At 37.4% G+C, this 27,777-nt stretch overlaps 1 protein-coding gene across 22 annotated transcripts in view; it reads left to right on the forward strand.

Moving 5' to 3' along the window:
* The first annotated feature begins 389 nt into the window (after positions 1-389).
* Positions 390-27,777, forward strand: part of PCM1 (pericentriolar material 1) — a 42,282-nt gene continuing 14,894 nt past the window's right edge. For 5 of the 22 annotated variants that reach the window (XR_005819364.1, XM_040555257.1, XM_040555268.1 and 2 more), the window contains exons 1-23: positions 879-4,452; positions 5,069-5,314; positions 6,363-6,635; positions 7,202-7,372; positions 7,556-7,672; positions 11,007-11,184; positions 13,545-13,654; positions 14,082-14,298; positions 15,541-15,739; positions 16,027-16,203; positions 16,926-17,083; positions 17,285-17,496; positions 19,114-19,268; positions 19,350-19,479; positions 20,210-20,344; positions 21,095-21,285; positions 21,775-21,975; positions 22,941-23,163; positions 23,276-23,421; positions 24,565-24,758; positions 25,856-26,033; positions 26,699-27,051; positions 27,595-27,753. Coding sequence is in view for 21 of the 22 variants with exons in the window: in XM_040555257.1 (XP_040411191.1) it covers positions 4,357-4,452; positions 5,069-5,314; positions 6,363-6,635; positions 7,202-7,372; positions 7,556-7,672; positions 11,007-11,184; positions 13,545-13,654; positions 14,082-14,298; positions 15,541-15,739; positions 16,027-16,203; positions 16,926-17,083; positions 17,285-17,496; positions 19,114-19,268; positions 19,350-19,479; positions 20,210-20,344; positions 21,095-21,285; positions 21,775-21,975; positions 22,941-23,163; positions 23,276-23,421; positions 24,565-24,758; positions 25,856-26,033; positions 26,699-27,051; positions 27,595-27,753 (4,219 nt within the window). In the remaining variant the exon portion in view is untranslated. The other 17 variants (XM_040555272.1, XM_040555275.1, XM_040555279.1 and 14 more) reach the window with 12 other exon arrangements.

Below are 27,777 nucleotides of genomic sequence, written 5' to 3' on the forward strand. Positions count from 1 at the left end.
AATGACCTCCACCTTCCCCTGCTTTCCCTGCTCTATTTTTAGCTGGGAATTCCTAGAGATCAAACGAACACAACGCTGTGTGAGTCGGTACTGCCTTAAATAAAGCCTCTGGACCTCATCCGTGGCTCATGGTTTTGACGTCGTGATTTTACTAGTCTTCCTCCGGTTAGGAAAAATCATTTACAGACTTCATCACTGTTTTCATGTTTTATTTTAGAACCAAAACGAGCCCGACGCTTCACAGGCAGCCCCAAGCCCGCTCCCGCTAACCCCGCCACCGCGCTTAGTGCCGTCCTGACTGGAAAACTACATCTCCCAGGAGGCGTTGCGGCCAGATAGCCCGGCGTGGGCGCGCTCTCCTCGCGCGGTGCACGCTGGGACTTGGAGTTTCAGCCCTCCCGCCCTTCCACCGCGCTGCGCAGGACTCTCCTCCCAGAGGCGCGCAGAAGCGCGGGAAACTCCGTCCTCCGCGCCCTGACGTCACGTAGCCAGGCCCGGGCGGTGCACCCGCAGCGCGGAAGGGCACCTGCCAACCGCGTTACTACAGCAACGGTGCATATCCATCCGCCGTGCCCGCCTCCCGCACCGTGGCGGCGCCTCCAAGATGGCGGCGGCGGCGGCGGTTGGGGCCGGGTTGTGAGGCCCGCGGGCAGCGCCGCGCTCCGGAGCCCGCCGCTCCTCCCCGCTGCTGGAAGGCGACACCCGCGGCCGGGGCTGGAGGAGCGACCGGGCCCGGGCCGCTACCCCTCCGCCGCGGGGTGAGGCTGCGGGGCCAGGCGGGGGCCGCCCGCTCCGCGCTGCCCGGCGGCGGGAGGAGGCCGCGGGGCGGGCCCCGGGCTGCCGCAGGCTGCGCTGCTCCGGGGCTGGGTGAGGGCCGGGTGAGGGCTCGGGGGGCTTCTCCCTCGGCTGCTGCCGCTTGGCCGTGCCGTGAGCTTGGAGGGCTGTGCGGGCGTTTGGTGAGCTCAGGCTCGCCGAGGAGCTAAATTTAAAGCCGGGTGTGCGGCCGGCTTCGGTCTGTGTGGCCCTGTGAGGGATTTTTATAACTGTTGGGTTTTGCTGTTAACCTTTCTCTTTCCAAAGTTCCAAATGAAGGGCTTTTCGGGGGTATTGCAGTTGGGATGAGTGCTGTTGGGAGAACGTGCCAGCAGATCTGTTATAGATAAAAATACTGAAAAAAAAATAAAAATTCTAAATTTGTATCTTTACTATATTAGTATCTCTTGTGATACTTCTGAGCAATTTTTATATTGCTGTAGCATGCACAAAATGTGTGTGATCCTAATCGTGTAAATGCTCTGACAGGTAAAAGTTTTGACCGTGGTCTTCCATGTTACCTTATTATTACTGTAGTAAATGTACTTGAGAGGTGTTTTTTTTTTCAAGTTCCTGATAATTACTGTAAAGCAGCATGCACATGCTCAAGCGCAGCTTTTGTACAGATTCCCTAATGTGCAAGGAGCTAAGACTGCGAATGGGTTGCTGGATGCAGAAATAGAATGATGGGAGGGCACCAGAGCTTTTATAAGAGGATTTCGTCTGGCTGGTGAAATGTAAAGTAAGGCAAACCACAAATCAGTGAAGTGTGAGGGATAAAAAGCACAGCTGCTTATGCGAGTTTCATTTCCAAGAAGAACGCTGGCTGAGCTTCCATGTTATTATAACTGAGGTGAAGAGAGAAAATAGTGTAGCTCAGTGATCGTAAGCCCATTCGAATATAACTTATTTGGAAACTTGAAGAACAATAATATGAATGCTTAGAGACTTGCCGTCTGAGAAGGACACGGTTCTGTTAATATATTTTTCTTAAAATTCACTTGCTGAAAGTAATCGGGTTACTGTTATTTTTGAGCCGTATTTAGTAGAATACGTTGGCATATGCCCGGGGTTCTTATTTGAGAAGACTGTTCAGAATATTGCATCTGTGGTAGTGAATTTACTTCACAATTGATTAGAAATTCTTAGAATAAGGGTAGGTGAAAATAGCTTTTGTGGAAATTTTAAATGACATAAACGTGAACGTTTATTTGTATTATGTGTAGATAAATATTGCCACGTCTTGTTTTTGCATGGAAGGTAGGAAAAATCGCCTTTGCTACAGTTTCAGTAGAATTATATAAGAGTATTATGAGGAAACGGTTTACTGAATTTGACTGTAAACCCAGATGGTCTCTGAGCTTGTCAAGATGAACTTGTTATGCTTAGCGGTGTAGGTCAGGTTGGAGTGCCAGTGGAAATGTCGGGTCTTGCACATCTGCACAGCTGAACAGGCCTTTGTAACTGGAGAAAGTTTTTATAAAACAGCTGTTGCTAAAATAAGCTAAATTGATAACTATGTTTTTGCTTTGAGTGCTTGTCAAATTTACCTTGAGTTGGTGGAGGAGTTTCTCTGTGAACTTTTTGTAGGATAGTTGCACTTCCGTGTGTAAACAAACACACTGTGGAAGGGCATCGTGTTTTTATTTTCTAAATTAATCTGACAGTTCCCCTGGATGAAAGTGGCACAGAAGGTGTGTTTGTATAGATCTGTCTCGGTTTTGCTCTTACTGATGGCATGGTTTTTATTTGCTTTCCCAGAGCCTACAGCTAGAGCTTATAGAGCCATATGACTAGCCAGACTGGGGAACTGATCCACTTAAATGTTCATCCGGGGTTTTTGCTTGTTTGGTTTGTTTGTTGGCTGGACTAGTTTGTAGGTGGTGCCCTCTGGTTGCTTGGACTTGTGAACGCTTGCCTTGGGACAAAGAAGGGATATGAATGGGTGTGCAAGCACAGTGGGGCTCAGATTGCCACTTTCCAAAGTAGCAGGCGGTAATTATATGGGTATTGTGATTCTGATTGTGGGTGCAGAAGCTGAATTAGTCCTGAAGTGTGTTAGCATGACTGAGGTTGATCCACTGCTAAGTAGAGAGGTGGTTGTGGTGGAATGAGCGTACCTTGTAGATCCCGTTTTCTAAATGGTGTAGCAGTAATAAGGTGTGTTTGCATACAAATACTGCTTCGTGCAATTCCACCTACTGTCGTTTGCTGTACGCTGTGATTTTGGTGAAATACTATATATGTAAATGACATAGGTGTACTAGTACAGCCTTTTAAATGTCAGCTTCCCACTCCCCCCCCCATCCTGGAACTGATTATAAAGATGTTTCTTAGATACTTCTTAAAATTTTGAGTTTTAGGTGATTTCTTCAGCTGCATGCTGTGAAGTCTCGGTGTGAAAATTCCTACTAGATAGGATGTAGAAAAATGCTTAGAAATGAACAGTCAATTTTCTGCATTTTTCAGTTAAAGATAAAACAACGATCATGGGCTAATATTGTAGTTAAACCCTCCTGGAGAAAGTATTTACAAGATGGTTTCTCTTCTACCTCTGTAAAGAACTTTGTGTTATAAAGCTGTTATGAGGAGCAAGTTTGTAGCTGTGAGCAGTGGACCTGTGTGAGCAGCAGTTAGGATACACAGCTCTTGTTGCAGCCTGATGGTACATACAGCTATGTATTCTGCCTCCTGTTGAGCAGGGTAATCTAATTTTTGTGCTACAAAGGAATACTTTGTTTCTGACCTTTCAGCTTTAACAATTTTTAAAATTACTATTTGTGTCAAAATTAGTAGTGAATGTGAGAATTCCTAAGGTATAGGTTGCTTATGCTGTACGGAATGAGACTTAATGAGAACAGCAAAGCTCTACGAGAACCATTTCTTTAACTAGACGCTATTATGTCAGTGGCATGGCACTACTAGCTTAAGTAACTTAACCTGTAGTAAAGAACATAACAGACTTCCTGTTGATGTCCATTTTCTGTGTATTGTATCGACATGTATTGCCTTCGGTGCTCTGTCAGCTTCTTAATGTTGAAACAAATGGAGAACTTCGACATACAGGAGGTGACTTTGGAGGTCGAGTATCGAATAGACACCACTGTGGACCTGAAAGTGCAGGCTAGATGAATCCCAGAGTGGTCTTTGCAAGCTCTCTGCAGTGTACTTTTAAAGTGAGGAATATTAAGATCCTCAAACATTGTTTACTTCCTAAGAGCAGTGATTTAAAAGGAAAAGCAAAAGGGGTGTAAAATAATATAAAGCTGAGCAAAATGTATGCAAGCACATAAAACCAACACTCCCCTCGCACAGCTTCTTGATTAATTTTTAATGCCAGTATCTGTGTTCTTCTCACTGTTACATTTTTAGTTATAGGGGTTTTAGTTTCCTAAAACAACTTAGTGTTTTCATTTTATTACAGATATGTAGTTGTCACCTCAGATTAGAGATCTCAATGTAAAATATTCTATATGAACGGATTTTAATGTAGCCTGTTCCTCTCAACTATTTCTTTTAGGTTCTTTTTAGTGGGTGCTTATCATGGCAACAGGAGGCGGTCCATTTGAAGAAGGCATGAATGATCAGGACTTGCCCAGCTGGAGCAATGAGAGCCTTGATGACCGGCTGAACAACACGGTATACTTCACCTTAGCTCTCGGTTGTCGTTTTATGCTGTATGTTAAAATTAATAAGTAGATTCTGTTACGCAGGCAACAATGGAAAAACCTAAGTTTTTTCAGTACAGCTTTTCAGGTAAGTATCTACAAAACTGTGAAATCTAAGTAAGTATGGTAGACAGGAGTGAGCAATGTGTATAATTCAGAGGTTGTGAAAAATGTAGATGTGTTTATGGGAAGCATTTTGTGTAAAACAAAATAGCTAGGCAGAAAAGCATGTTAGCTATCATTAGAAGTGAAAACTTCTCAATTTCAAAAGTTCTAAACTGCTTAAGAGTCTTTGCCAAAGAAGAGAGACATTTTTAGCTTTATTGTAAGCTAATTAAATGCATAGCGAGATGATAAAAGTTTAAAATTTCCAGACAAGCTATTCTGAATTTAAGCAATGGAGAAAATGATATTTTGTAATGTGACATTTGCTCTAGGAATCTTAGTAGCAGTGCATGTTTTGGTATCGCTCTTGTTTTTACTTTTAAAAGAGAAGTAAAATCCCTTTCACTGCATTAAACATTTGCTATCCACACAGACAGAAAGTAAATATGACTACTACTTCCTTTCATTTCCTTTGCTTTAAGGACTGGGGAAGTCAACAGAAAAAAGCAAACAGATCATCAGAAAAAAACAAGAAGAAGCTTGGTGGGGATACTGAAACGAGGCTTACTAATGATATATCTCCAGAATCTTCACCTGGAATGGGACGACGGAAGACCAGGACTCCTCATAGTTTTCCTCATGCACGATACATGACCCAGATGTCTGTTCCAGAGCAGGCTGAACTAGAAAGACTTAAACAAAGAATAAACTTCAGTGATCTGGATCAGGTTTGTGTGAATACCAGCTTCCACTGTAAATGTGACTACAAAATTTGTTCAGCTATCTCTTGATAATTCAACAAATGACTTAAGAAAGCTCTCATAAGCAACTTAGATTAAAAAAAAAAAATCTCATGTTCTGTGGGAGCCAAATCACAGTTCCAGTTCTGAACTTGAGGAAGCTGGGAAGTTGAGGACCATGGCTTTTCTATGCCTGAGGGTATGCCAACAGTCTTTACTTTGTCTCAATTATTAACAAATGCCTGTGTCCTTAAATCAGTATTTATTACTCATCATACTTGTCTGCCACTTGAAAATGTCTGTTATATTATTTGAAAGTATGTTCTTCAAGTGGCATAGTTTGTGATTCTGACCACTGCTATCCTTGTGGATTAAGCAGAAGAGCAGCATTAAGAACTGCTGCTCTGTGGTACAGCGAAAGGTGCATCGTGAATTCTTGAGCCATAACTGCTTCTTTGGGAATATTGGCATATTCAGCCTTCCCTTGCCCAACTCAATGGGAAGTGAGGGATTATCTCACTGGCAACGAAGTGATAAATTTGTGCTAACAGTTTCAGAATAGAGGCTTGTTAATCGTTGCTAAAGCTTGCTGTTAACTTGTTTGGGTTGTGAAAATTATCTTTCAAATGTGATTCATTGTTTTGACTTAGACTATAAAAACCGGCAGAGCTGCTTCCAGAAATGTATGTTATTGGAACAAGTTGGTGTTCAGAAGTTTTTGAAGAAAAGCTGAAATATGAGATCATATTCTGCAAGCTTATGCTATTCTTGTTTGTTTTTATTATTCTCTCAAATACCTGGAGAAGTAGGATGCCATTCACTATAGCAAAGGTGGAGGCCACAGCAAGGTTGAGGAGCTAAGCTCTGTGTGGGACTGCAGAGCCCTTCTGCTTCTCAGCTGTTCTGGGAGGGTGGGATGCTTTCTGAAAACTATGACAGAGACCACTGGCACTCTCTTGATTAGTGAAACTAATCAGAGCTGAGAATATATTGGAGAAAAAATAAAGCAATTGTTCTTTGTTTTGTTTGTTTATAGAGAAGCATTGGAAGTGATTCTCAAGGCAGGGCAACGGCTGCTAACAACAAACGTCAACTTAATGAAAACAAAAAACCATTCAACTTCTTGTCACTGCAGATAAACACTAACAAAAGCAAAGGTCCTGCCTCAGATTCCCAAAAAAAGGAAAGCGGGATACCGTTGCAATGTAAAGAGTTGTTTGAAGCTGCTCTAAGCAAGGATTTCTTGCAGAATTGTCAACTCTCTGTTCAAGAAGATGGAAGAGGAGAACCAGCTATGGATAGCAGCCAGGTACTGCTTAGCCTGTAGGGTCTACAGAATAAGCGTTCTTCAAAAGGTTTTAATGACCCTATTACTTTTCAGTGCATCTTTCTAAATTTCCAGTATAACTGTTGTAGTTAAACTTTTATTGGATGTACTTATTATTAAATACTGTTCTACAAGGCAACCTGAGGAAAAGATGAAACCAAGTTTAATGTATTGTCCATTAGAACTTACCGTACATTTATTACAGTTTTAAAAAAAATTAATTAATTTTCATCATAGAAGTTGGTTCTCTGTTATACAGTTCCAGGAGATAGTCTCGTAGTTCAGTATTTTCATATGTTAGTAGTATCAGCTCAATTCTGTTAAGGCTATGTCGACAAGAAGCCCTGTGCTTCAGCACTTCATGCATGCATATATTCTCGTTATAAAGGCTTTTGACTTATAAGCACATTTATGTAAGTGGTTAAATGATTGAAAGTACAGTATGTCCCTCTATTGCTGCTACTTTACTGTTGCTGTCACCATGTTTTGTGCATTACAGACCTTACAGCTGTAGCTGAATGCATTCAGTAATTTCAGTGTCTTTACAGATTGTGAGCAGACTAGTTCAAATTCGCGACTATATTGCTAAGGCCAGCTCCATGCGGGATGATCTTGTAGAGAAAAATGAAAGATCGGCCAATGTTGAGCGTTTATCACACCTTATAGATCACCTTAAAGAGCAGGAGAAATCCTATCTGAAATTTTTGCAAAAGATGCTTGTAAGTTTGAGAACATAATATATTTGTTTCTGCACTGTAAGACTTGATTTTTATAAGGAGTTGACTGTTGCTGTTTTGATGGTGCTACTGGGGGTGTTGGTTTTTGAGATGTAGTACCTTCCATAATTCATTTTTACCACCCCATTTGTATAGCTCTTGATTTATGCCACTGAAATATTTCTGGCTAGAGAAAATGAGGAGGAGGATGTTCGGACTATAGATTCAGCTGTGAGATCTGGTTCTGTAGGTGAGAGCACATCGCTAAACACTGATGTGCAGTCTGAGGCTTCAGATACCATGGTAAGCTGCTTTTTAGTAATTTAGTAATTAAAGTGCTAGAAGTGAAGGCTCATGTGGGTTTTGTTTTTTTTTTTCCTCCTAATTGTTGTGACAGTGATATGATTTGCAGTTCAATTCAAAAATATTAAATCCCCTAACCTTCTGTTCAGGAGGTATACGTGCACGTGGGACTTTCTTCAATATGAATTTAAAAAATAACACTTCTGTCACAACAATATCTCTTGATAATTTTTCTTTAATCTTTGTTCAAAGGAGATTGAAGGGTTAAATGTGTATTTCGGTAGAGGTATGCACGGAACTGATGTACGAAGGAATAGTTTTCTGTGTGACTTTTCACCTCTAAGTTTTTCTGTTGGTGGGAAAACTTACTGGTGTTGGGTAGGGATGAGAGGGTTATAAATGAGTGATGAGTGGGCCATTGGTCAAACAATTTCCTAGTCACATGGTAGAAATACTGGCCAAACACAGAAGTTTCTCTTTTTTTTTTTTTTAAGAGAGATGGGCACCTGTTAGAAAATGTTTTCTGAATTAATCCTGAAATGCACAGACCACCATCTTTCCTATCTATAAAACCTCTATATCACAAGCAGTTCTTGTAGTAGACAAGTGAAAGTGCTGTCCTATGTTCTATGTCTTCCAATGCACTGAGGAAAAATAATAGCTGGTGCTCTTGTACCCAGTTAGTACTCAGTGCTCTACAAATGGTAAGAACTGAAGTGCTTAGACGTAAAACAACAGTTAAGATCTTAAGGGATCTTTGTAATTATGTTCTGAAATAATTTTTGTTGCCGTAAAGAAGTACAACTACAGACACGGAATAAGTATTTTTAACTTTATAAAATTTAATTTAAAAAAAAAGTGGAAAAAAAACGGATTTCAAGAGGTATTAATATAAACGTGCATTTTTCTTCATCTTTGCAAAAGGAGTTCTAGTTTTCCATTTGGCTTCATTTTGCAGCTGATTTCTCTTTATATGCAGTTTAAATATATGCAGAATGAATGCTTCTGCTCTTGTGAAGTTGATTGCTATGTGGAGTTTCATTGTTACACGTTGTAAGAATGACTAAAAATATCTTTGCTCTTTAGTAGATTTTATTTGGTAGTAGTTTTCAGTATATGACAAGATACAAGCGGGTTGGTTTGCAGCTTAAAAATGTATGCTAAGCCGGAGTACAAAATCTAACATACTAATTATTTAATAAAGGAGGTATCTTTTAGTTTGAGCTTTTGGCCCTGCATTGAGGACAAACTGGGGAATTCAGCTTTACAAGAACAGGTTACAGACACTGATGTTAGAGCAAGCCCTAAAGAGAAAAGTGACAGAGCTGCTCTGAATGACAGGGAGATCTGGCCTCGTAGAATTAATAGGCAAAAACATGGATTGTCTTCTAAGGTACACCTCAAAATATTATTTTAGCCTCAGAAATATGATTTATACATGCTGATTTTATTTTTGTCCCTGTTAACCTGCTTCAAATGTATTTGTTACTTATTGTTGAATGTTTCCATTTGCCCAGCTTATCTGTATCTAGCTGTCTTTTCACTGAATTCATTTTCTTTACTTAGAGTTGTTTTCTTTGATGTTTGACAGCATTCTCTTCTCAAGTGTCCATACTGGTAGAGAAAATAATACCTGTAACATCTAACTAACTACATCAGCTGTACAAAAGGTGTTCTGACGGAGTGATAGATGACCCTTCCAAATGTTCTGTTCTCTTTCAAGGAAAGCATATTGTAAATTGGACTTCCAGACACTTGTTAAAGTAATTTTAGGAATTTGGGGGAAAAAATGAATTGGGCGGTTAGATGTCAGTTGTTCCATGTGTTTTGTAACAACTTTTTATAAAAATCTCTGGTTGGAAGTTGAAGGCCAGAATGTCTTGGAGTCTAGAATTTGATATATTTCTAGCTTTTCTACAGCTTTGTCTTTTCTTCTGATTAAAAGAATAAAATAGGCATTTTTCATAAATCAAACATTCAAATGTTTTGTCAAGCTTATCATTTTAATCGTAGACCTAAACTTGAAAAGTTTGTTTTTTAATGAACACAGGCAAATCTGGTACTTCATAGATCAAAGCTTAGGTTATTAATTAGGTGTGTGAGACTCAAGAGACCCAGAGTTTTTTCCTTTCTTCCCTCCATTCCTTTCCATGTTGATTTCATTGTGCCTCTACTCTGCTTTGTACGCTCAAGATAAAAACTTAGCAGGAAAGTTTAGTGCCGGTTGCAGCGCATGTTTTAGTGATGCTTCTCTGAGAAGCTGAGAATTCGAGATGTATTCTCCCTTACCTGCTGGGAAGTTGTGTTCCGTGGTAGCCAGAACCTGTTAATGAAATACCTATTCTGACTTTCAGCACTGAGAGTTTGTTTAGCATTTAGAGAATTTTGTATTTCAGGAACTCAGCACTATGTGGAGAGATGATGATGCTTTTAAGACAGGAATTCATAAATATTTGAAGAGAATATTACTAAGAAAAAAGAGGCAAAATTTTCCATGTTTTTATCTGCATAGTGTGATAATCAAACTTAAACAGGAGCAGGGTCTTTACCTGTGGGATGTCTTCCTGAAATACTTAATTTGCTGATAATTCCTGAAAAAAAAGAGGCAAATTTCCAGTTATTAATTAGGATAGTAAGAGGAAAGTAACTTTTTTCCTAATGTATTTTAACTGTACAACATGCTTTCATTCCTTCAGTTTATTTCTATATGGCTGAAAATAGAGAGGGATTTGTGCATGTCTTGTCTTGAAATTGGTTTGCCAAAGTCTGGGGTGGTTTAGTATCTGTTGCAAAAATGTAGTGTGCAATAGAATCACAGATTGGCTTGGGTTGGAAGGGACCTTAAAGGTTATCTAACTCCAACCCCCCTGCCATAGGCGGGGAAATAGGTTAGAGAAGAATAAATACACAAAATTTTCTGGTGAAAATGTGGGGATTTTAGGTTAGTAAATCAATCTAGATCTTGCATAGTATCATGGAGTTACATATAATACCTTATGTTGCTTAGCTTTAGTAATCTTATAAATGTACGTACTCTGCTGTGAATTTTATGATCCAAAGGATGGAGGGATGCTTGGGTTAGTCTCTGGGATGTGCTAGGTGGCTGACTGGATTTCTAAAGAAAACTTTACCCCAGGAGTGGTAGGCATATCTTGGTGGTACAGTTTTCTTCCTGTTATGTTAAAAATTCCTAGACTGAAAAGGTTTCATCTTTCAGGTAGCCCATTTCATTCACACCAGGCTGTTTGATTCTATTTAAGTCCTGCTTTTGAAAGCAGTGCTACTTTCCAAATAAATCATTGTCGTTATGGCAGTGCTCTTCTGTATCTTTCAGGCCAGAGATCCTCAACAGGAAGCTAAGGAGGAGCTGGAAAACTTGAAGAAGCAGCATGATTTATTAAAAAGGATGCTACAACAGCAGGAACAATTGAAGGCTCTTCAAGGAAGACAGGCAGCTCTTCTTGCTTTGCAGCATAAAGCGGAGCAAGCGATTGCTGTCATGGATGATTCTGGTATGCGGAATGACAGTATCTGTCATAGCTATGTTAGCTTGCAGATGAAATCATTAAAGCTGGAATTGTGGAATACATTTTTTATAATCTTTAAAATCTTACTGCAAGGCTTCTATTTATGAAAAAAATGACTAATATTGTAAAATGATGTGTCAATTAAAAACCATGCAGTTGATTTTGGTGGTTTACTTGTAAAATTCTAAATGCGTGTTGTTTTTCCCTAAGAATTGGACTACCAGGTCAGATTAGGAGTCTGCCTCTTGTATCACTCAATATACCAGGCATTTGAGGAAAATTGGAGCAGGGCATGTAGAGGTTGTTCTCCCTTGCTGCATCTTGGCCATAGGCAGTTTGCAGTCTGAGGTTTTTATTTTATTTTATTGTTTCTGTTTTTGTTTTGCTTTTTTTTTAATGGGTAGTTGCTTGACAGTTTAATAGCCATTGATAGACAAAGGGTTTATTCAATAAAAGGAGGAAGTTGCTAAAGGAGTACATAAGCAAATACGGAACTAGAACTCTAAAATTCATTGCCCTGTGTATTTTGAGGTGGCTCTCATAATAGCGTACCACCATTATGTTATCAACCTTCAGCTGAAAAGCATTCTTCTAGTCAGCCTTCATGCACTCCCAGGTTTTTAAAAGCTGTCTTTAGGACAGAGACTTCTCTGTTACGTACTTAAAGGTTGCCAGAAATGTTGTTTGTTTTCTCAAATGTTCAATTCTAAAAGGTCATATTTGGTGTAAGCGCCATTGACATGTGAGTTATCTTATGTTGTTCTTTGTTGCAGGTTAGTCCTTTTAGCTTATAGTATGAAGATTTTTCTTTTTTTGCATATGTCACCCTTCCTCTACCTCTCCACAAATCCTGTTCAGTTTTCCTTGGAAATGAGGTAGATCAGAGTTGTGTGGAATCCTAGGGAATGATGTTTTTCCACTGAGTAACTTCATGTTCAGACCGCGTTACTGTTCTGTGCCTCTTCCCCATAAAAGCTGTCATTAGGCTTCATTAGAGGGCTACGTGGAATAGCAGTTCTTATTACAGTTGGTTTTTGTATTCAATATAGCTTAATTTGTAGGAAATAAAAGCATTGATATCTGTATTTTATGAAAAGTCCAAGTTTCCGTGTTCTGATGAGCTCCTCTTTCTGTTCTCTTTTCCTGTCCTTGATTAGATACGCTATGGGAAAGAAGGTGTAGAACTAGCTAAGAAAATTAGATTTTAGTGTAGGAAGAGAAGCAGAGAAGCTGGTAGAGAGCTTGCAGAAAGCTACCACAGGAGCAGAAGTAGCAAGCCACTTTAAAGGGATTTTCTTGCTTCTTTCTAAAATGGCTCCCAGTAACTATTTTTCTCTTATGTGCTGTACTGCAGTAGATCTGTGGTGGAATCTTCTCTCTCCACTTTCCTCAAAATACACAAAGCTCTACTCACAAAGTGGGTAGAAAATAGGATTGCTTACGATAAATTAGGTCTTCATTCTTTTTTATTTTCTGGTGTTGTTTTTATTTGTGTAGTATTTCCAGTGATGTCACTCTTAATAAGTTTCTTACTGCTATTTGTGTTGACTTAAAGTTGTAAAATATACCAGAATTCCAGGGCAGAAAATAGAAAGATTCAAATTCAGTGTAGGGCAAAATAACTTGCTAAATGTTTTTATATTTGAGAATAGTGGAACTTCATTGTGACCAGAGCAGATAATAAAGTCATGATCTATGGGGAAAAATAAATATTTATGCTTGATTTTCTTATGAAATATTGATTTATATTTGGAGAGAAAGCAGGAGTTGTTTGAGCCTCTGAACTGTCAGTTCCATATCTTAGTACTGTTCGTGTCTGAGCTTTCAAGGAGGAAAACATTTGTTTTTTCTTCTGTAAAGGTTTTTCAAGGATGAAACCTTGAAACTGTTTGCAACTGTAAAAGTTGCAATTTAAATCAAGATGAAGACTTGGTGTGCTGTTTAATATTTTAAGGAAGTAAATTAAATGCAATATTCTTAATTTAGCTCTACTGGGTAAGAGAATTAATTTAATATTAGTAATTGTTTTTTACAAACAATGTTTCCATCAACCCTAAGCAATTTGGTTATATTCACTTTGCTGACCTTTTTTTGCAAAACAGAGATCAAATTTATAGTCTTTTTTTGTATATCCTTTTCATGAAGGAGCTGTAAGTTGACTTGTAAGGGGAATAATCTTTCAAAGTTACAGTTGGTGGGAAGGCCACAGCATTAAAAGTAATTGATGCTGTTTTAAAAGGTACAATATTGTAATGCTTGTTAAACCAAGCATTTTCATCAAATGGCCTTTATTTCTTTGCTGTAAACAAGCACTAACATTTTTCCTCCTTTATGTTCATGCCCAGTTGTAACAGAGACTACAGGTAGTGTTTCAGGAGTAAGTCTCACATCAGAACTGAATGAAGAATTAAATGACTTAATTCAACGCTTTCATAACCAGCTGCATGATTCTCAGGTCAGTCCTTGCATTGTGCTTTAAGTTCTACCGTTTTCTGTTTTTCTTATTATTTTGAACGTTAATTTAAATGCTTGTCTTATGTATTTGTATTCATCTACTGGTGGAGTAATTAGGGTTCTTCCAAATCTGAAAACTCAGCATCGTTGTGTTCCTAAGGGTTATCTAAGACTGATCTGTCCTTTCTGTCTCTCAGTTCTCCATGGAAGTCCAAAGAAATAATTTCAATATTGCTGTATAATGATATATAAATTTAATACATAATTGGGATATCGTGAGACTGTTTTCAGTATCATTTTCACTTTATTATAATGTTCTTTGTTCTGCTGTTGAGCCTAGCAAGCCTATAAGAGGGCTTTTTGTTTCTAACAACTTATTTGGCTTTTTTTGCATGGTACTTTGAATAAAACGAAGTTACTCTTTTTAGACACAGTCTGTGCCAGACAATAGAAGGCAAGCAGAAAGTCTTTCACTTACCAGAGAGATTTCACAAAGCCGAAACTCTTCGGTGTCAGAACACCTGTCAGACGAGAAGGCACAGCTTTTTAACAAGATGCGGATGTTGCAGGGTAAAAAGCAAAAAATGGATAAACTGTTAGGAGAACTTCACACGCTTCGTGACCAACATCTAAATAACTCCTCTTGTAAGTAAACATAAGCAGAATTATATCTTCTCAAAAATGCAGTTTATTAAATACGTTTATAAGGTGGTCTTTCAATTTGTGACTGGATAATGAATTGTCAGTATAGTAGGTGATCAAGCTGTGATGGAGCAATGTTATGAAACTGGTTTTTAATGCAGTAGAAGTTTCAGGCTTGATGGAGAGAGAGCCTGACAAGCACAAATGAGTGTTTTTGCTAGTAGCACTTATTGTAGCATTATTACAGTTGACTAGTGAGGTTGTGATGACTGGATTTTTCTTCTTCAAGGCTTGTCAGTGATACTTCTGACTCCTGGAGCATACCACATGAACTTGAACTTTCTGTACTGTATCACAGTACAGAATTTACGTACTCTGTACTTCTGATGTTAAGAGCTCTATGGCAAGATCAGGTTTGATTTTTTTTCCGCTGTTAAAGGAACTTCTGATCCACTTATCAATAGGGACTTGGATTACAGGTCATACCAGAGAAGCTCAGCTGTCTGAATGGACTAGACTTTTCTGTTTTGTTTCGTAGATGACTTTCCTATCTTTAAAGCCTTAATGTGGGCCTAGTACCTGTTACAACTTTCTACTTCTACCTTCACATTTACCCTGGTGAAGCTTTGTTCCATAGCGGGAAATGGCTGAGGGATGATTATTGTGTAGTCAGATGAACATTAAGAAATGAAGTACTTGAAGCATGCTCCTATAGAAGGGCAGATGGGTTTGATGGTTACATTGCTGTAACCCTTTCTTCCTACATGTGTTAAAATCATATCCAAATACATTCATTTAAAGTAGCTGGACAAAGCAAACATCAGATCTCAAGGCCATGTTCTAAAGCATATGGATACAAGAGTTTAACAGAGTAAAAAAAAAAAAAAAAACACGATAAAAAGAAAAATTCTAGCTGAAATATTAAATTTCAACAAAAGCAATTAATCCCCAAATTAGCCATTAGAAGTAGTCTTAGGGCAGACTGACAGCATGAAAGCTTCTGCTTTGAAGTTTGATATAGCTAAAGAGAGCTGGCTTAAGTCTTGTTTACAGAAGCTGCCTGTTACTGTCTGATGGCATTGCCTTTCATGAAACTTAAGACACAAGATCTTGCTCTTTTAAGAGAGGTATTAATTGTCGCTTTGTATGTTGATAATATTTTTTTGTAGTTACATTTTAAAGTAATTCAGGTAGGTGGGTGCCATTTTGCAGATTGTTCTTACGATACATATGTCTTTTCTGTAGTTTTTCCTGCTTCAGGGTCTCCTCAGAGGAGTATTGACCAAAGAAGTACAACCTCAGCTGCTTCTGCTCCTGTAGGAGTGGTAACTGTTGTCAATGGTGAACCAAATAGTCTGCCATCTGCTCCCTATCCTCCTGATTCCCTGGCTTCTCAGAATGAGAGTGAAGAGGACGACAATTTAAATCCAACAGAAAAGCTTCAGTAAAAGTTCTTTAATATTTTTTCCATAATCTGCTTCAGTGATTTTTGGGTGTTAAGTTCTAGGTTGTTTATAGTAAGTTCTGTGTTAAGAAAATTTCATATTTTAATGTACCTAATTTAATATCATGGACCACTTAGATGGTCATGGACAGCAAATGAGTGCTCAGCTTTAAGCAGAAATTGCTTACAGCTAGGAAGATGACAGTAAATTTTAAAAACTATAAATATGTCTGTATTTTTCATTGGTTTAGTTAATATAACAAAACAACATTTTTTCTTCTCCTCAGGAAGCTAAATGAGGTTCGTAAGAGGCTGAATGAATTGCGTGAGTTAGTTCACTACTATGAACAAACATCTGATATGATGACAGATGCTGTGAATGAAAACACTAAGGAAGAAGAGGAAACAGAAGAGTCAGAAAGTGATTCTGAACATGGGGATCCACAGCCTGTTACAAATATTAGGTTATCATAATTTTTGTTGTTCTAAACCATTGTAGGTAACTTGTTACAGTTATCCTGAAGCAATACAAGATTTTAATCAACCAGAAGCAATTAATTCTGTGGTTACATTAACTTATTTACATTAATATTTACATTAACTTTTCCAAAATTTTAATTTGAAGTAGCTTTCTTATACAGATTATTACTAATCTTGTACTACAGCAAATGTAGGTTAATTTGCACATTTAGAAAATCATTATAAGGAATTAAAAAATCTGTAATCACTCTAGATTTAAGTGCTCAAATGTGTATGAAATTCCATTAGAAGATCAACAGGCCTGGATCTAGAAAAATAGAAACAGCCTTCAGGGTATAGATGCATTTGAGTGTGCACTGAGGATCTTCACTGTGCAGAAATAAATACTAATTTGGCTATGAATCATGTAAAGCTTTTGGTAAAGATGTACACCTTGAAATCCTCTTGTAAGCTGATGTTGTAAATGCAGTAGGGAGATGATTTGTAGCTGCTTCTGATTGTGTTAAAAACAATCTGTTGGAGAAATTCTGAACATCAGGACTAATTTTAGAAGGGAATTTTAGGAGGGGTTGACTTTCTTTTTTTATTACAAAGGATCGTGAAAATAGGCACATTTTTATAAAAGCGGGTTAATAAAATGGCTGAAGTAAAATTCCATCAACACCAGTTCTTAAAAAGCTAACATAAGTAATGCATTTTATCCTAGAAACCCTCAAGGAATCAGTAGCTGGAGTGAAATAAATAGCAACTCAAATGTACAGTGTGGAACTAATAACAGAGATGGAAGACATCTTAATACAGACTGTGAAATAAATAACCGATCTGCTGCTAATATAAGGACTCTAAAAATGTCTTCTACTCTAGGTATGTTCTATTTTTTAATAATTTCAGTTTAGTTTTGATATCCACGTGACATTTTGTGAGAGAACCGTGTTTGAACAAAATGTTCTAGAGTCCACACAGTAGGCTGGTATTTTTCTGAAGTCCAGTAGTTTAAAAAAAAGTTAGCAGTTCAGTAATATGTCATTAGTACTGTTTTGTTTCCTCCCCTCTCCACACCTCCAGACTGCCATAATAGGGAGGATGACAAAGAGACTGACCTACCACAAGGTGAAGATGATGAAGTGGAAGAAGATAGAGCTAGTGAAGATTCCATACCTAGTCACAGAAGCAGCCTGGGTGATGCTGCAGATGCTGAGTTTGAGCAGAAGATTAATAGGCTCATAGCTGCAAAGCAGAAACTCAGGCAGTTACAAAACCTTGCTGCTATGGTGCAGGTATTTTTTTTGAATATAAATCCATGCACGAAAATATAACTTTTATTCATTATTTCACGTAATATGAGTTTCAATAGGAGAGAAACTCTTGCTTAGTTTACTATTTATAATGTGCGTTATTAGACTGGGGAAAGGAGACACTGATTTGTCTGAGGTTGATGCTTCTGAATTTCAAATCTGTAATTTCCCTGAGGGACCCTAAACTAAGGCAAGAATGGCCTTAATAGTTAACTTTAGCTCTGGATTATAAAAATATAAACCACAACATCTTGTGTGTGTGTGTGTGCGTGTATATATATATATATAAATATAAATATAAATATATATATATATATATAAAGAGTATTGATCTACGTTTTTAAGCTTCTAATGAATATTCATCAATTTTAGTTCTGGAATCCTAGGTTTTGCAATGTTGTGTTTCATTTGGGGAAAAATGAATCTTTTTGATTAAAATCTTCAGATCTATTTGAAGTGTTGCAGCATGTTTGAGTGGGATTGGGGGGATTTTTTTAAGAGTCTCAAGGGCCAGCTGTGAATTGACTTTTAATTTAAATGTCTCACTAATTTTCATGATTTATATTAAAAAGAGCTTTTCTTGAATCTAATGTCTCTATGGAAACTTTACATTTAAGCACCATCTAATTTAATGTCTGCATAGATTTGTATGAGAGATGGGGAAAGTTTTATGTGAGAACTCTAAAAATTGATCTGAGTTAGAATGTCGTATAATAGCAACAGTGTAGATAGTATATAGCTATTTCAAGATTATACTGCTGTCAGAAGATTCTCAGCATCTGGATTAGGCTTGTTCTTTATGATCCCTACAAAGATGTTAGCTGCATAGTGGTATAAATCAGAATTAGAGATAATACGGCAACGTTTAAAAAAAATAATGGCAAGTATTCAGTCTTTCCTTGATGTTTATGAAGTTCCCATCTTTGCAATCAGTAATAGTATTGTAGGTTTGTATGGCTGTGGCATGCTGGAAAAGAAAAAGAAGCAGTGGTTATAGCTCTATATTTTCAGATTCACTTGAGAGCACAGAATGCAAAAACTAGCCAAAAAAAAAAAAGTGGAATAGAGAGCCATGCAGAAGGCTGCTTCTAAAATACAAAATATTTGATTTTTTTGAGAGTAGGTTTGTTTTTATTTGAAGCTGTTAATAATATGTTATATCAACGCTACAGTAATTAATTCATCTTGTTCAGTCTTCTTCTGTTCCTCTTTTTTCCTTCCACTTTGTTTCTTGACATGCTCGTGTGTTTCTGTCCACTCAGTCATGGGCATAAATACAATTCAAGTGACTCAGACTCCCAGAATGAGACAAGTTATTTTGCATTTATATTGGAGGTTTCAACAGTTTGAGCTTTATAACTTTTAATTATCTTTAACCAGATAATTTACCATTTAAATTATCTCAACCAGATGATTTAAGTTATCTTTAAGTCAGGATGACATGAAGATGATACCTTCAGTTCAAATGATAAACAGAGAGGTTAAAACTGTATAGGCTATTCAGTTTGGAATAAAATAATTTAGTTTGACAAACTGAACTTGTTATATTTTGTGTATCAATTTGAAAATAGTCTGACTACCTTTCTAACACCCTTTCAGGATGACGGTCCAGAACCTCAAGCACCAGCTGCAAATGCATCTAATATGGGTGACTTGTTTTTGGGTGAGATGGAAGAGACAAAGCAACAACCAAATAATGTCCGAGCTAGTACCAATAAGATGCAAAAGGATGTAGGACTGAATGAAAAAGCAAGGTATGTCTTTGTCTGATGACAGTAGAATCATGCTTTAAGTGATGTCTTGTCAAGTAAAGTGCGTGTAACTTAATTACACAGGGAGAAGTTCTATGAAGCTAAACTTCAGCAGCAGCAACAGGAACTTAAGCAGTTACAAGAAGAAAGAAGAAAGCTGATAGAAATTCAAGAAAAAATTCAAGTGTTGCAGAAAGCTTGTCCTGACCTTCAAGTAGGTAGAATTTCTTTGCTTCCTTAAGCTGTTGAGCAGTGAAACGTGCTTCTCAAACTGTCTTTTTTCCAAGTATAATAATTGGATTAATATAATAATTGGATTAAAAAACTTACAGTTGGTACCAGTCGTATTACATATTATAAGAAGTTGGATTTCTAAAACTAAAAAAGAGCTCTGGTTATCTAGTTCCTTTGCAGGCTCTTGCTCAGTGATTGCTGTATCAAGCTCTTGTTTTGCTGTTGTTGGTCCTCAAAAGTTGCACAGCCTTAATTTCAGGTCTTCAAAAGTGAAGAACCTTCTATGTTATTTTAGGCTGAAATTTGTCTATCTGCTGTACCTAGCTAGTCACTGCATTTTCAATCCTGTCATTAATCATTTGCAGGTTCTGGTATTGTGAAACAATTTTATGTCTCATAAACATGATCAAAATCTTGTAGTTGCAGTTGTATTCAACTGAATTGCACAGTGCTGTACTGTTTGTCATATTCTTTAAAGATAATTTTCTATGAAGTGAGCAGTAAATGGTCAATACTGTGCATCTACAGCATTATGTAATACTATATTACATAAAAAGAATTTTTGTTGCTTTCCCTTAAATAAGTATTTAAGGGGCTTTCAAATCAAGGTTCTCACTGAATACTAATTCTGCTATTTCAAGAAGCCTGAAGTGTTTTGGGTGTTAACAGTGGATAAGTTTTTAGAAAGTTAGTCTTGCTTTCTCTTTCAGTTGTCAGCTGGCCCGGGTAACTGCCCAGCAAATAGGCAAACTTCACCAGCAGCCTCAACTCCAGCCATGAATGAGTATAACATGGCTGGCAAGTCTTTACTTGACTTCGATGAATCTGTACCAGTTGGCAATGAGGTATTTCATACTTGATATTTTTAGACTTAAGAAAGAGGGGATGCTTAAAAAGGAAAAAAGTTCTAGGTAGCTCGGACCCATTTTCGAGTACTTTGTTTGGAGAGTAGAGTAGTAGCTAGTTTAATAAAGTGTGGAAAGAAGTAAATAATGACCTGAACTAGCAAAAGATCTTTGCCCAAAGATAGCAGTTGTTGAATGTTAATGGGGAAGTTCAATGAATATTAAATTTATACTTTGAGCATTTGATAGGGCATATGACAGGCAAGTCATCTGTGAAGAAAATGATAGCTGTATTTGAAATTTAGTGTATGTTTTGCATACTTTTTCCTCTCTTCCCCCAAAATTCATCTTAATTACTGATCTGGGTATTATTTTGTCTTTCGATCTGAAAATTATGGTAGTACTTGTAGATGTGGAGGAAGATGTGAAGAATATTGTTTCCAGTGGGACTACACATCAGAAACAATTATCTGAAAAATACCTTTTTTTTCTTTTAAGAGACATTCTCTGACATCATCAGCATTCCTTATAAATTCCACTTTAACAGCTTAGATGAGGCTGAACGGGAAATGCCTGTTCTGTTGTCATTAAAAAGCTGCACTTTGATTCCTCAAGAGGATTTCAGAACTTGTCTTCCAGATGAGCATTATAGAATAACTTGTCTCATGTTGGTTAAAAAAAAAAAAAAAAAAAGGTCCGAATTCTTTTGTTTTGTTTACACTTGAATGCCTTCCTTTTTATTGGAAACAGTTATGGTCTGAGATGAGAAGACATGAGATTCTGAGAGAGGAGTTGCGACGGAGAAGAAAGCAACTTGAAGCTTTAATGGCTGAACATCAGAGGAAGAGAGAGCTGGCAGAAACAATATCTACTGTTGCTGCCTCTGTTAAAAGTGAGGGATCAGAAGCTCACCATACTCCACAGCAAAGCAGGACAGAAAAGTAAGAACATGAATCACTCTTTGCAACAGTCAGTAGGTGCTTCTGTTTAGCGAGGTTTCGGTCTTGAGGCATTTCTGATTTTTGTCTGAGCATTGTCAGAGCATGATATAATAGAGCAGTAAATTATTTTCTTGATTTCTAAAGTGACTGTTAGTTGGCAGCTTGCCAGGCTTGTGGGTTTTCCCAGCATATTCAGTCTCCCTTGCTCACCAGAAGAGAGGAGAGAGGAATGTGTGGAAAATGCCAAATGCTCAGTGTTTCCTCATCTTTACACCACTTGTAGTGGTAGTAATTTTCCAGTTATTTTACTCAACAATATTGGAAGAATACCGGCTTCATTTGTGCTAGTGAGATAATGTTTAAATGATTTTTTTTCAAGTTTGATTAATTGATAGACTTGCAATTGGCAAGAGATTAATTTAATATTTTTTTCATAAATTGAGAAAATACTCCGGTTTCACAAACAGCCCTCTTTTTCCCAATATTTAGTAGGACAATGGCTACCTGGGGAGGCTCTACCCAGTGTGCACTAGATGAAGAGGATGGAGATGAAGATGGTTATCTCTCTGATGGACTTGATCAGGCAGAGGAAGAGGAAGAAGATGCATCAAGTTCGAATGATAGTTTCTCTGTTTATCCCAATAACCACATAACAGAAAATGTGTATTTTCTTAAAGAAAACAAGGATAGGTGAGTGGCATTACTTGTTGGTCTGATGCTTGTCTGGGTGTATTTGGGAGGGGTGGAAGAAGCATTGCATTAAATGCAAAGCACCCTAGTGCAACAAAGTGGAATTTCCTTCTACTTGCTGGTGAGTTGTTTGCAGTGGCACTTTCGTCTTAGCCTCTGTAGTTGCAATGTGCACGACTAACCTAGATTGTCTTCTGTTTTCACCCATATAAAGTGTTGTCTGCCATTCAGTTCTCTGGTTGTGTTGCATTGGAGTTCCTTACATTGCCATGTTGTTCTAAGCACCATCGTGGAAGATAATCTGTATCAAAATTTTTGCTGTGATATCGTTCAGTCTTTTCAAAATAAAATATTCAGAGAATTAAAAAACAGTGCTTAAACTTTTGCTTTCATTTTTTGGCATTTGCGGCACTGAAAACTATTTCTTAGCTATTTTTTTAATTAACATGAATGTTTTTAACTCTTGCTTACCTGATTGATTTCATTAATAATCTGTGTGAGCTGTAATGAAAATGCCACATTAAAAGTAACATTTACTTTCAATTGGTTTCCTCTTTTTGATAACAAAATAATTTTAATGAATACTAATGTATAAGGCCTTCTGTTTAGAAGCAATCAACATAATACAGTAAGATGCCAGAGACACAGATTCTATCTTCATCTGAGAAGCTATGGTAAATCAATACTGGACAACACTAAAAACAAGATCTAGAAACATCCTTATCAGTTCTTTTTTTTTGACAGTGGTGGCTGTTACTTTTTGTTTGTTCGTTTGTTTTTTAGGATAGTGTTAGGTTGACAAAATCACGTGGAAGGTTAGCTGGCACACTGAAACGGCCTGTGCCAAGTGAGCTGTTGACATACAACTGCAACATAATTCAAATAACTCAAGTGTCATTAAAGGGAAAGATCTGAAATGTCAGCTTCTGTACTCATTCTTCCTTTCTGCCCCATCCCTCCCATAGGTGGAAGAATGTCCGTCCTCTTTCAGCAGATGGGAATTACCGTCCATTGTCTAAAACCAGGCAGCAGCAAAACGTCAGTATGCGACGTCAGGAGAACCTTCGGTGGATGTCTGAAATTTCCTATGTGGAAGAAAAAGAACGATGGCAAGAACAGATCAATCAGTTGAAGAAACAACTTGAATTTAGTGTCAGCATTTGTCAGACCTTGATGCAGGACCAGCAGGTAGGCATGAAGAGTTAATTCACTGTTCTTACTCTATTTTTTTATGAATTCTTTCCAGCAATAACTTCTGGTTTTGGTAACTCTGTCCCTGTCGTGTATTTTATTTCCACAGGCGCTCTCCTGTCTTCTACAGACTTTGATTACAGGCCCTTACAGTATGATGCCCAATAATACTACATCTTCACAAGTACATCTTATCATGCATCAGTTAAACCAGTTTTATACTCAGCTGACTTGGCAGCAGAATAATGTTCAGAGGTTTGTCTGTATTAGTATTTGACTGTGTAATTTGAAATACTTCAGTAACAGAGAATATAGATACATGAATAATAGATTAGAGATAATGGTTAAATAAGAGACTATTGAGCATCTGAATCAATGCAACCTATTGAAATTATATACTTTTTTTTTCAAGTGTTCTAATCAGCTTTGAGATGTTTTTTTTTTGTATAATCTTCAGTGAAGATATGCAAATATTGGCATCTTTACCAAAAACCTGTTGCGATAGCTTTATCGGGCTTTTTGATATAAAATTGCTTCCTTGAATGTTGCTTTTATGGCTTCAGTTTTTGCTAGACTACCCAGCAGGATTAGGGATTTTAATGGCTATAGAAAGATGGTGGGAAAACTTTGTCTTTCCTTGGGGTTGTCAGTCAGAATTTATACGAACTTACACTTGACTTGGACATGCTACTTTTACCTTTTGAAAAATGATCATGTTTTTAAAAATGATAGTTATGTCACTTCATGGCAGAAAACATCAAGATCTTTATCCTTGCTTTGTATTTGATTAGTGACATGTATTTACTGTTTCGTTTGTGTAATATTTTAATGACAGTTGCTTCAAGTATTTTTGCATCTTCCGTTGTTTCTATTTAATTTTCCTACTTATTTTTTGTTGAGTGAATTTCTTGTCATTCTTGCAAGGATGTTTAACTTCTGTGGACTTGACCACTAGTACAGAGCGGTTGATTTTAAGTTGTGCCTGTCACTCAGGATTAAGTAAGTTATTTTTTGACTAGCCAAATGGAGAAGCACTTCACATACATACTGGAAACGTAGTTTACGCATCTTAACTAGTGATGGTTATATGGGGCAGGTGAAATAATAAGACTCTGAGATTACTCAGTATAATTGAATTTTCTTTTAGACTGACCGTCAAAGCCATTCTTAGTGGTTCTTTTGTCTAATGCTAGAGTTACTGTTGGGTCAAGGAATTTCAGTTCAAGAGCTCTTCATATTATTATAGTTGAGCTGTGTAAGCAAGGTTGCGTTTTTAGTATGGTGTCATCATTCCATAATACAAGTATCCTACTGATTTATTTCTATCAAATTATTTTCTTGTGCTGTTTAAGCTTTGAGATTTTTTTCCCCAAGTGCCTATTTTTTCTTGTTTTCAAGGTTGAAACAAATGTTAAATGATCTTATGCGCCAGCAAGAACAACAACAGTGTCAAGAGAAGCCTTCAAGAAAGGAGAGAGGCAGTAGTGCACCACCACCTCCATCTCCTGTTTTCTGTCCGTTCAGCTTTCCTCCACAGCCTGTGAACCTGTTTAATATACCAGGATTTACCAATTTTTCTTCCTTTGCTCCAGGTGAGTATTACTGCAAGTGTGAAAAAGTGAATTTTAAAAATTTCTGTTCCCTCATTTAATTGAAACCTTAATGTGAACTTGCTGGAACTCTGTGGCTTTAAGTTCTTAAACGGTACTTGAATGAGCAGAAGTTTCTCACTTTTTGGCATTTCAGTACTTGTTATGGTTTGAAATACCTATAAATAACAACATGTTACTCACTGTTGTTTGCATCAGATGTATAGTGTTGACTTGGATACAGTGTTCCTAATCTCGTCACCAAATCTTTTACCACTGAATTTGAAATTGGAAAATAGGTATTTTACTGTTCTTTTTAAAAAGCAAATCCTAAGTTGTCTTAAACAATAATGCATTTTAGCTTTTTCAGAAAATGAGCATAAATATAGTTGGTAGCTTCCAGAGTCTCAGGTCTATTTTCCGTTTTAGAATATTTTAAATAATACAAAGTTTCTACAGAAGAGTAGTTATGTTCAATTTGCTACTGCTTTGAAGATTCTAAAGTTGAAATAAGTATTATGTCGTCTTTGACCCTGTGAATACTTCTACTGTTGGAATTTTCATGTCAGTTTGGTCATTGAAGAACTGATAGTCTTCATTCTCAGAACTCTGGTGTGGGTTGTTTTTTGGAACTTGTAATTTTTACCTTCGCTTGTAGGTGTGAGTATTCTTAAAATACCTTTATCTGTACATTGATGGGATTGTAGTGGGATGTGTAGTATCTAGTGACATTTGGAACCTGCACTTAAGATAAAGCCTCATTATTACAACATTTTCAGGGTGAGAGAATTTTTTGCTTTTCCACCACATTTTTCATAGAATGGTTTGGGTAGGAAGGGACCTTAAAGCCCACCCAGTCCCACCCCCCTGCCATGGGCAGGGACACCTCCCACCAGACCAGGTTGCGCAGGGCCCCATCCATGGTGGCCTTGAGCACCTCCAGGGATGGGACATCCACAGCTTCTCTGGGCAAATTGTGCCAGTGCTCACTACCCGATTTTTTTTTTTTGTTGTTCCAAAATTTGATGGTGCTGCAAAATGTCCCAGATTTGCACAGACAAATGATGTAGTACCTTCTAACATTCTTGTTTACTTTGTAGGTATTAACTACAGTCCAGTGTTTCCATCTGGATTTGGAGATTGTGCACACAATGGTTCCCCACACAGCAGTGAGCAGCAGCAACGTCCTGTAGATCATAATGCTTCTGGGAAAACTGAGTATATGGCGTTCCCCAAACCTTTTGAAAGTAGTCCCTCTAATGGAGCAGAAAAACAAAGGTATTGATTGCAATGGTGCAACTTTCCTTTAAGTGGTCTCATCACTCCCCATCCCAGCCTCACAGGACTTGAGGAAATTCATCATTCTTTCAGGGAACTTACATTTAATGAAAACAAGTGATTTACACGATGAGCTTTAATTTTGCAGTTTCAAGGTTTTTATGTGCATTTTTTTTCAGTTGCATTGGTTTTTTTTCCTGTATATTAGTTAATGTATCACTTCATGAATATTTTAAGCTTGACTTTAGCATTGGAATAGCTTTTGGATGCATTTTATAAGAGGAGGAAGACTTCTCTGTCTTGAACATGAGCAGTTGAAATAACAAGGGGAAATGAGTAAATTCAGTGATTTTGTTTTTATGCTATAGTAGTGAATGTTGTTTTAAGACTGTTTTGTCCTATAATACTACTTGAATACAACATAAAGTGCATTAACTATATTCAGGTTGAAATCAGTGAGAAATGTGAATTTCTTCAGATGTTGGTTTTTAGTTTGGAAGGGTTCTTGCTACTTTTTTTTTAAATAGCGTTCAATTGATGACTAAGTAGCTAGGGCAGATAGTTTCCTCCATAATGCAAGTTATGTATTTGCTTGGTAATACATGCTGAGAATGTCTGAGAGATTGTTGTAATATGTTGTGCTGTTTCCTTCTTCTTGATGGAAGGAGTCATAGACAACCCGAAGAGGAAATGGAAAAAAGATCGACTTGGCTTAATGATAGCCAGGAAATGAAAAAAGATGATCAATCTCACCTGAAAGCAGGTTTTCCAGTTTCAGTACAAAACGTTGCTTCTGGTCATAAAAATCAGTCTGATATGAGCAGGAGAAGAGACTTTGAGGAAGAGTCTTTGGAAAGTTTTAGTAGCATGCCTGATCCAGTAGACCCAACTACTGTGACAAAGACATTTAAATCCAGAAAAGCATCAGCGCAAGCAAGCTTGGCATCAAAAGATAAAACACCCAAATCGAAGAATAAGAGGAAGAGTTCTCAGCTGAAAGGCAGAATTAAAAATACTGGTAGGTTGTAAAGTAATCTTGATCCATGTTGTGTTTGCCATGGTGTACATAAACATTGCAGAGAATTGACTCTCCATAAATGGTTTCTGTAATAAGTTCTTGAAATAAATCTTACTGAAATAAGAATTTATTTTACATAACTACACGAGGCTTTCTGAGTATTTCGGTAAATAAAAAGCATAAATTATTGGGAACCATGATTTGAATGCATAGTGGATACAGATATATGAAGATATGGAATAAGTGGCCTGGAGAATCTTCCTCTTCATTAGGTCTTCACGTTCAAATTGAATGACTTGATGAAAGAGGTACTTCAGTGAAATGCAGAATTAGTTGAATGTAGTGATTGAGAGGGACAGTACTATCATGCATAGTACTGCTGCAGTCATCGAGGATTTAGTGCTGCTGTATCACTTCAGTGAACAGAAGAAAACCTGAAACAACATTGGTGTTTTGCATCTTTGAGATAGTCCTTGAACCTATTTACAACAGTGATAAAACACTAAGCTTTTCTTAAATTCCCTTTCCATTCCCTCCCACAAGGTTATGAAAGTGCAAGCGCTTCTAGTGTGTGTGAACCCTGCAAAAGCAATAAAAACAAACACTCTGAAGAGGTTGTTCATGCAAAGGTGTTCAGCAAAAGGAATCGGGAACAATTAGAAAAAATAATTAAATACAGTAGATCTACAGAAATGTCTTCAGGTATTGTTTTCTGAATTTCAATAA

Source organism: Cygnus olor, chromosome 4 (genome assembly GCF_009769625.2).
Source record: "Cygnus olor isolate bCygOlo1 chromosome 4, bCygOlo1.pri.v2, whole genome shotgun sequence".
Classification (NCBI taxonomy): domain Eukaryota; kingdom Metazoa; phylum Chordata; class Aves; order Anseriformes; family Anatidae; genus Cygnus; species Cygnus olor.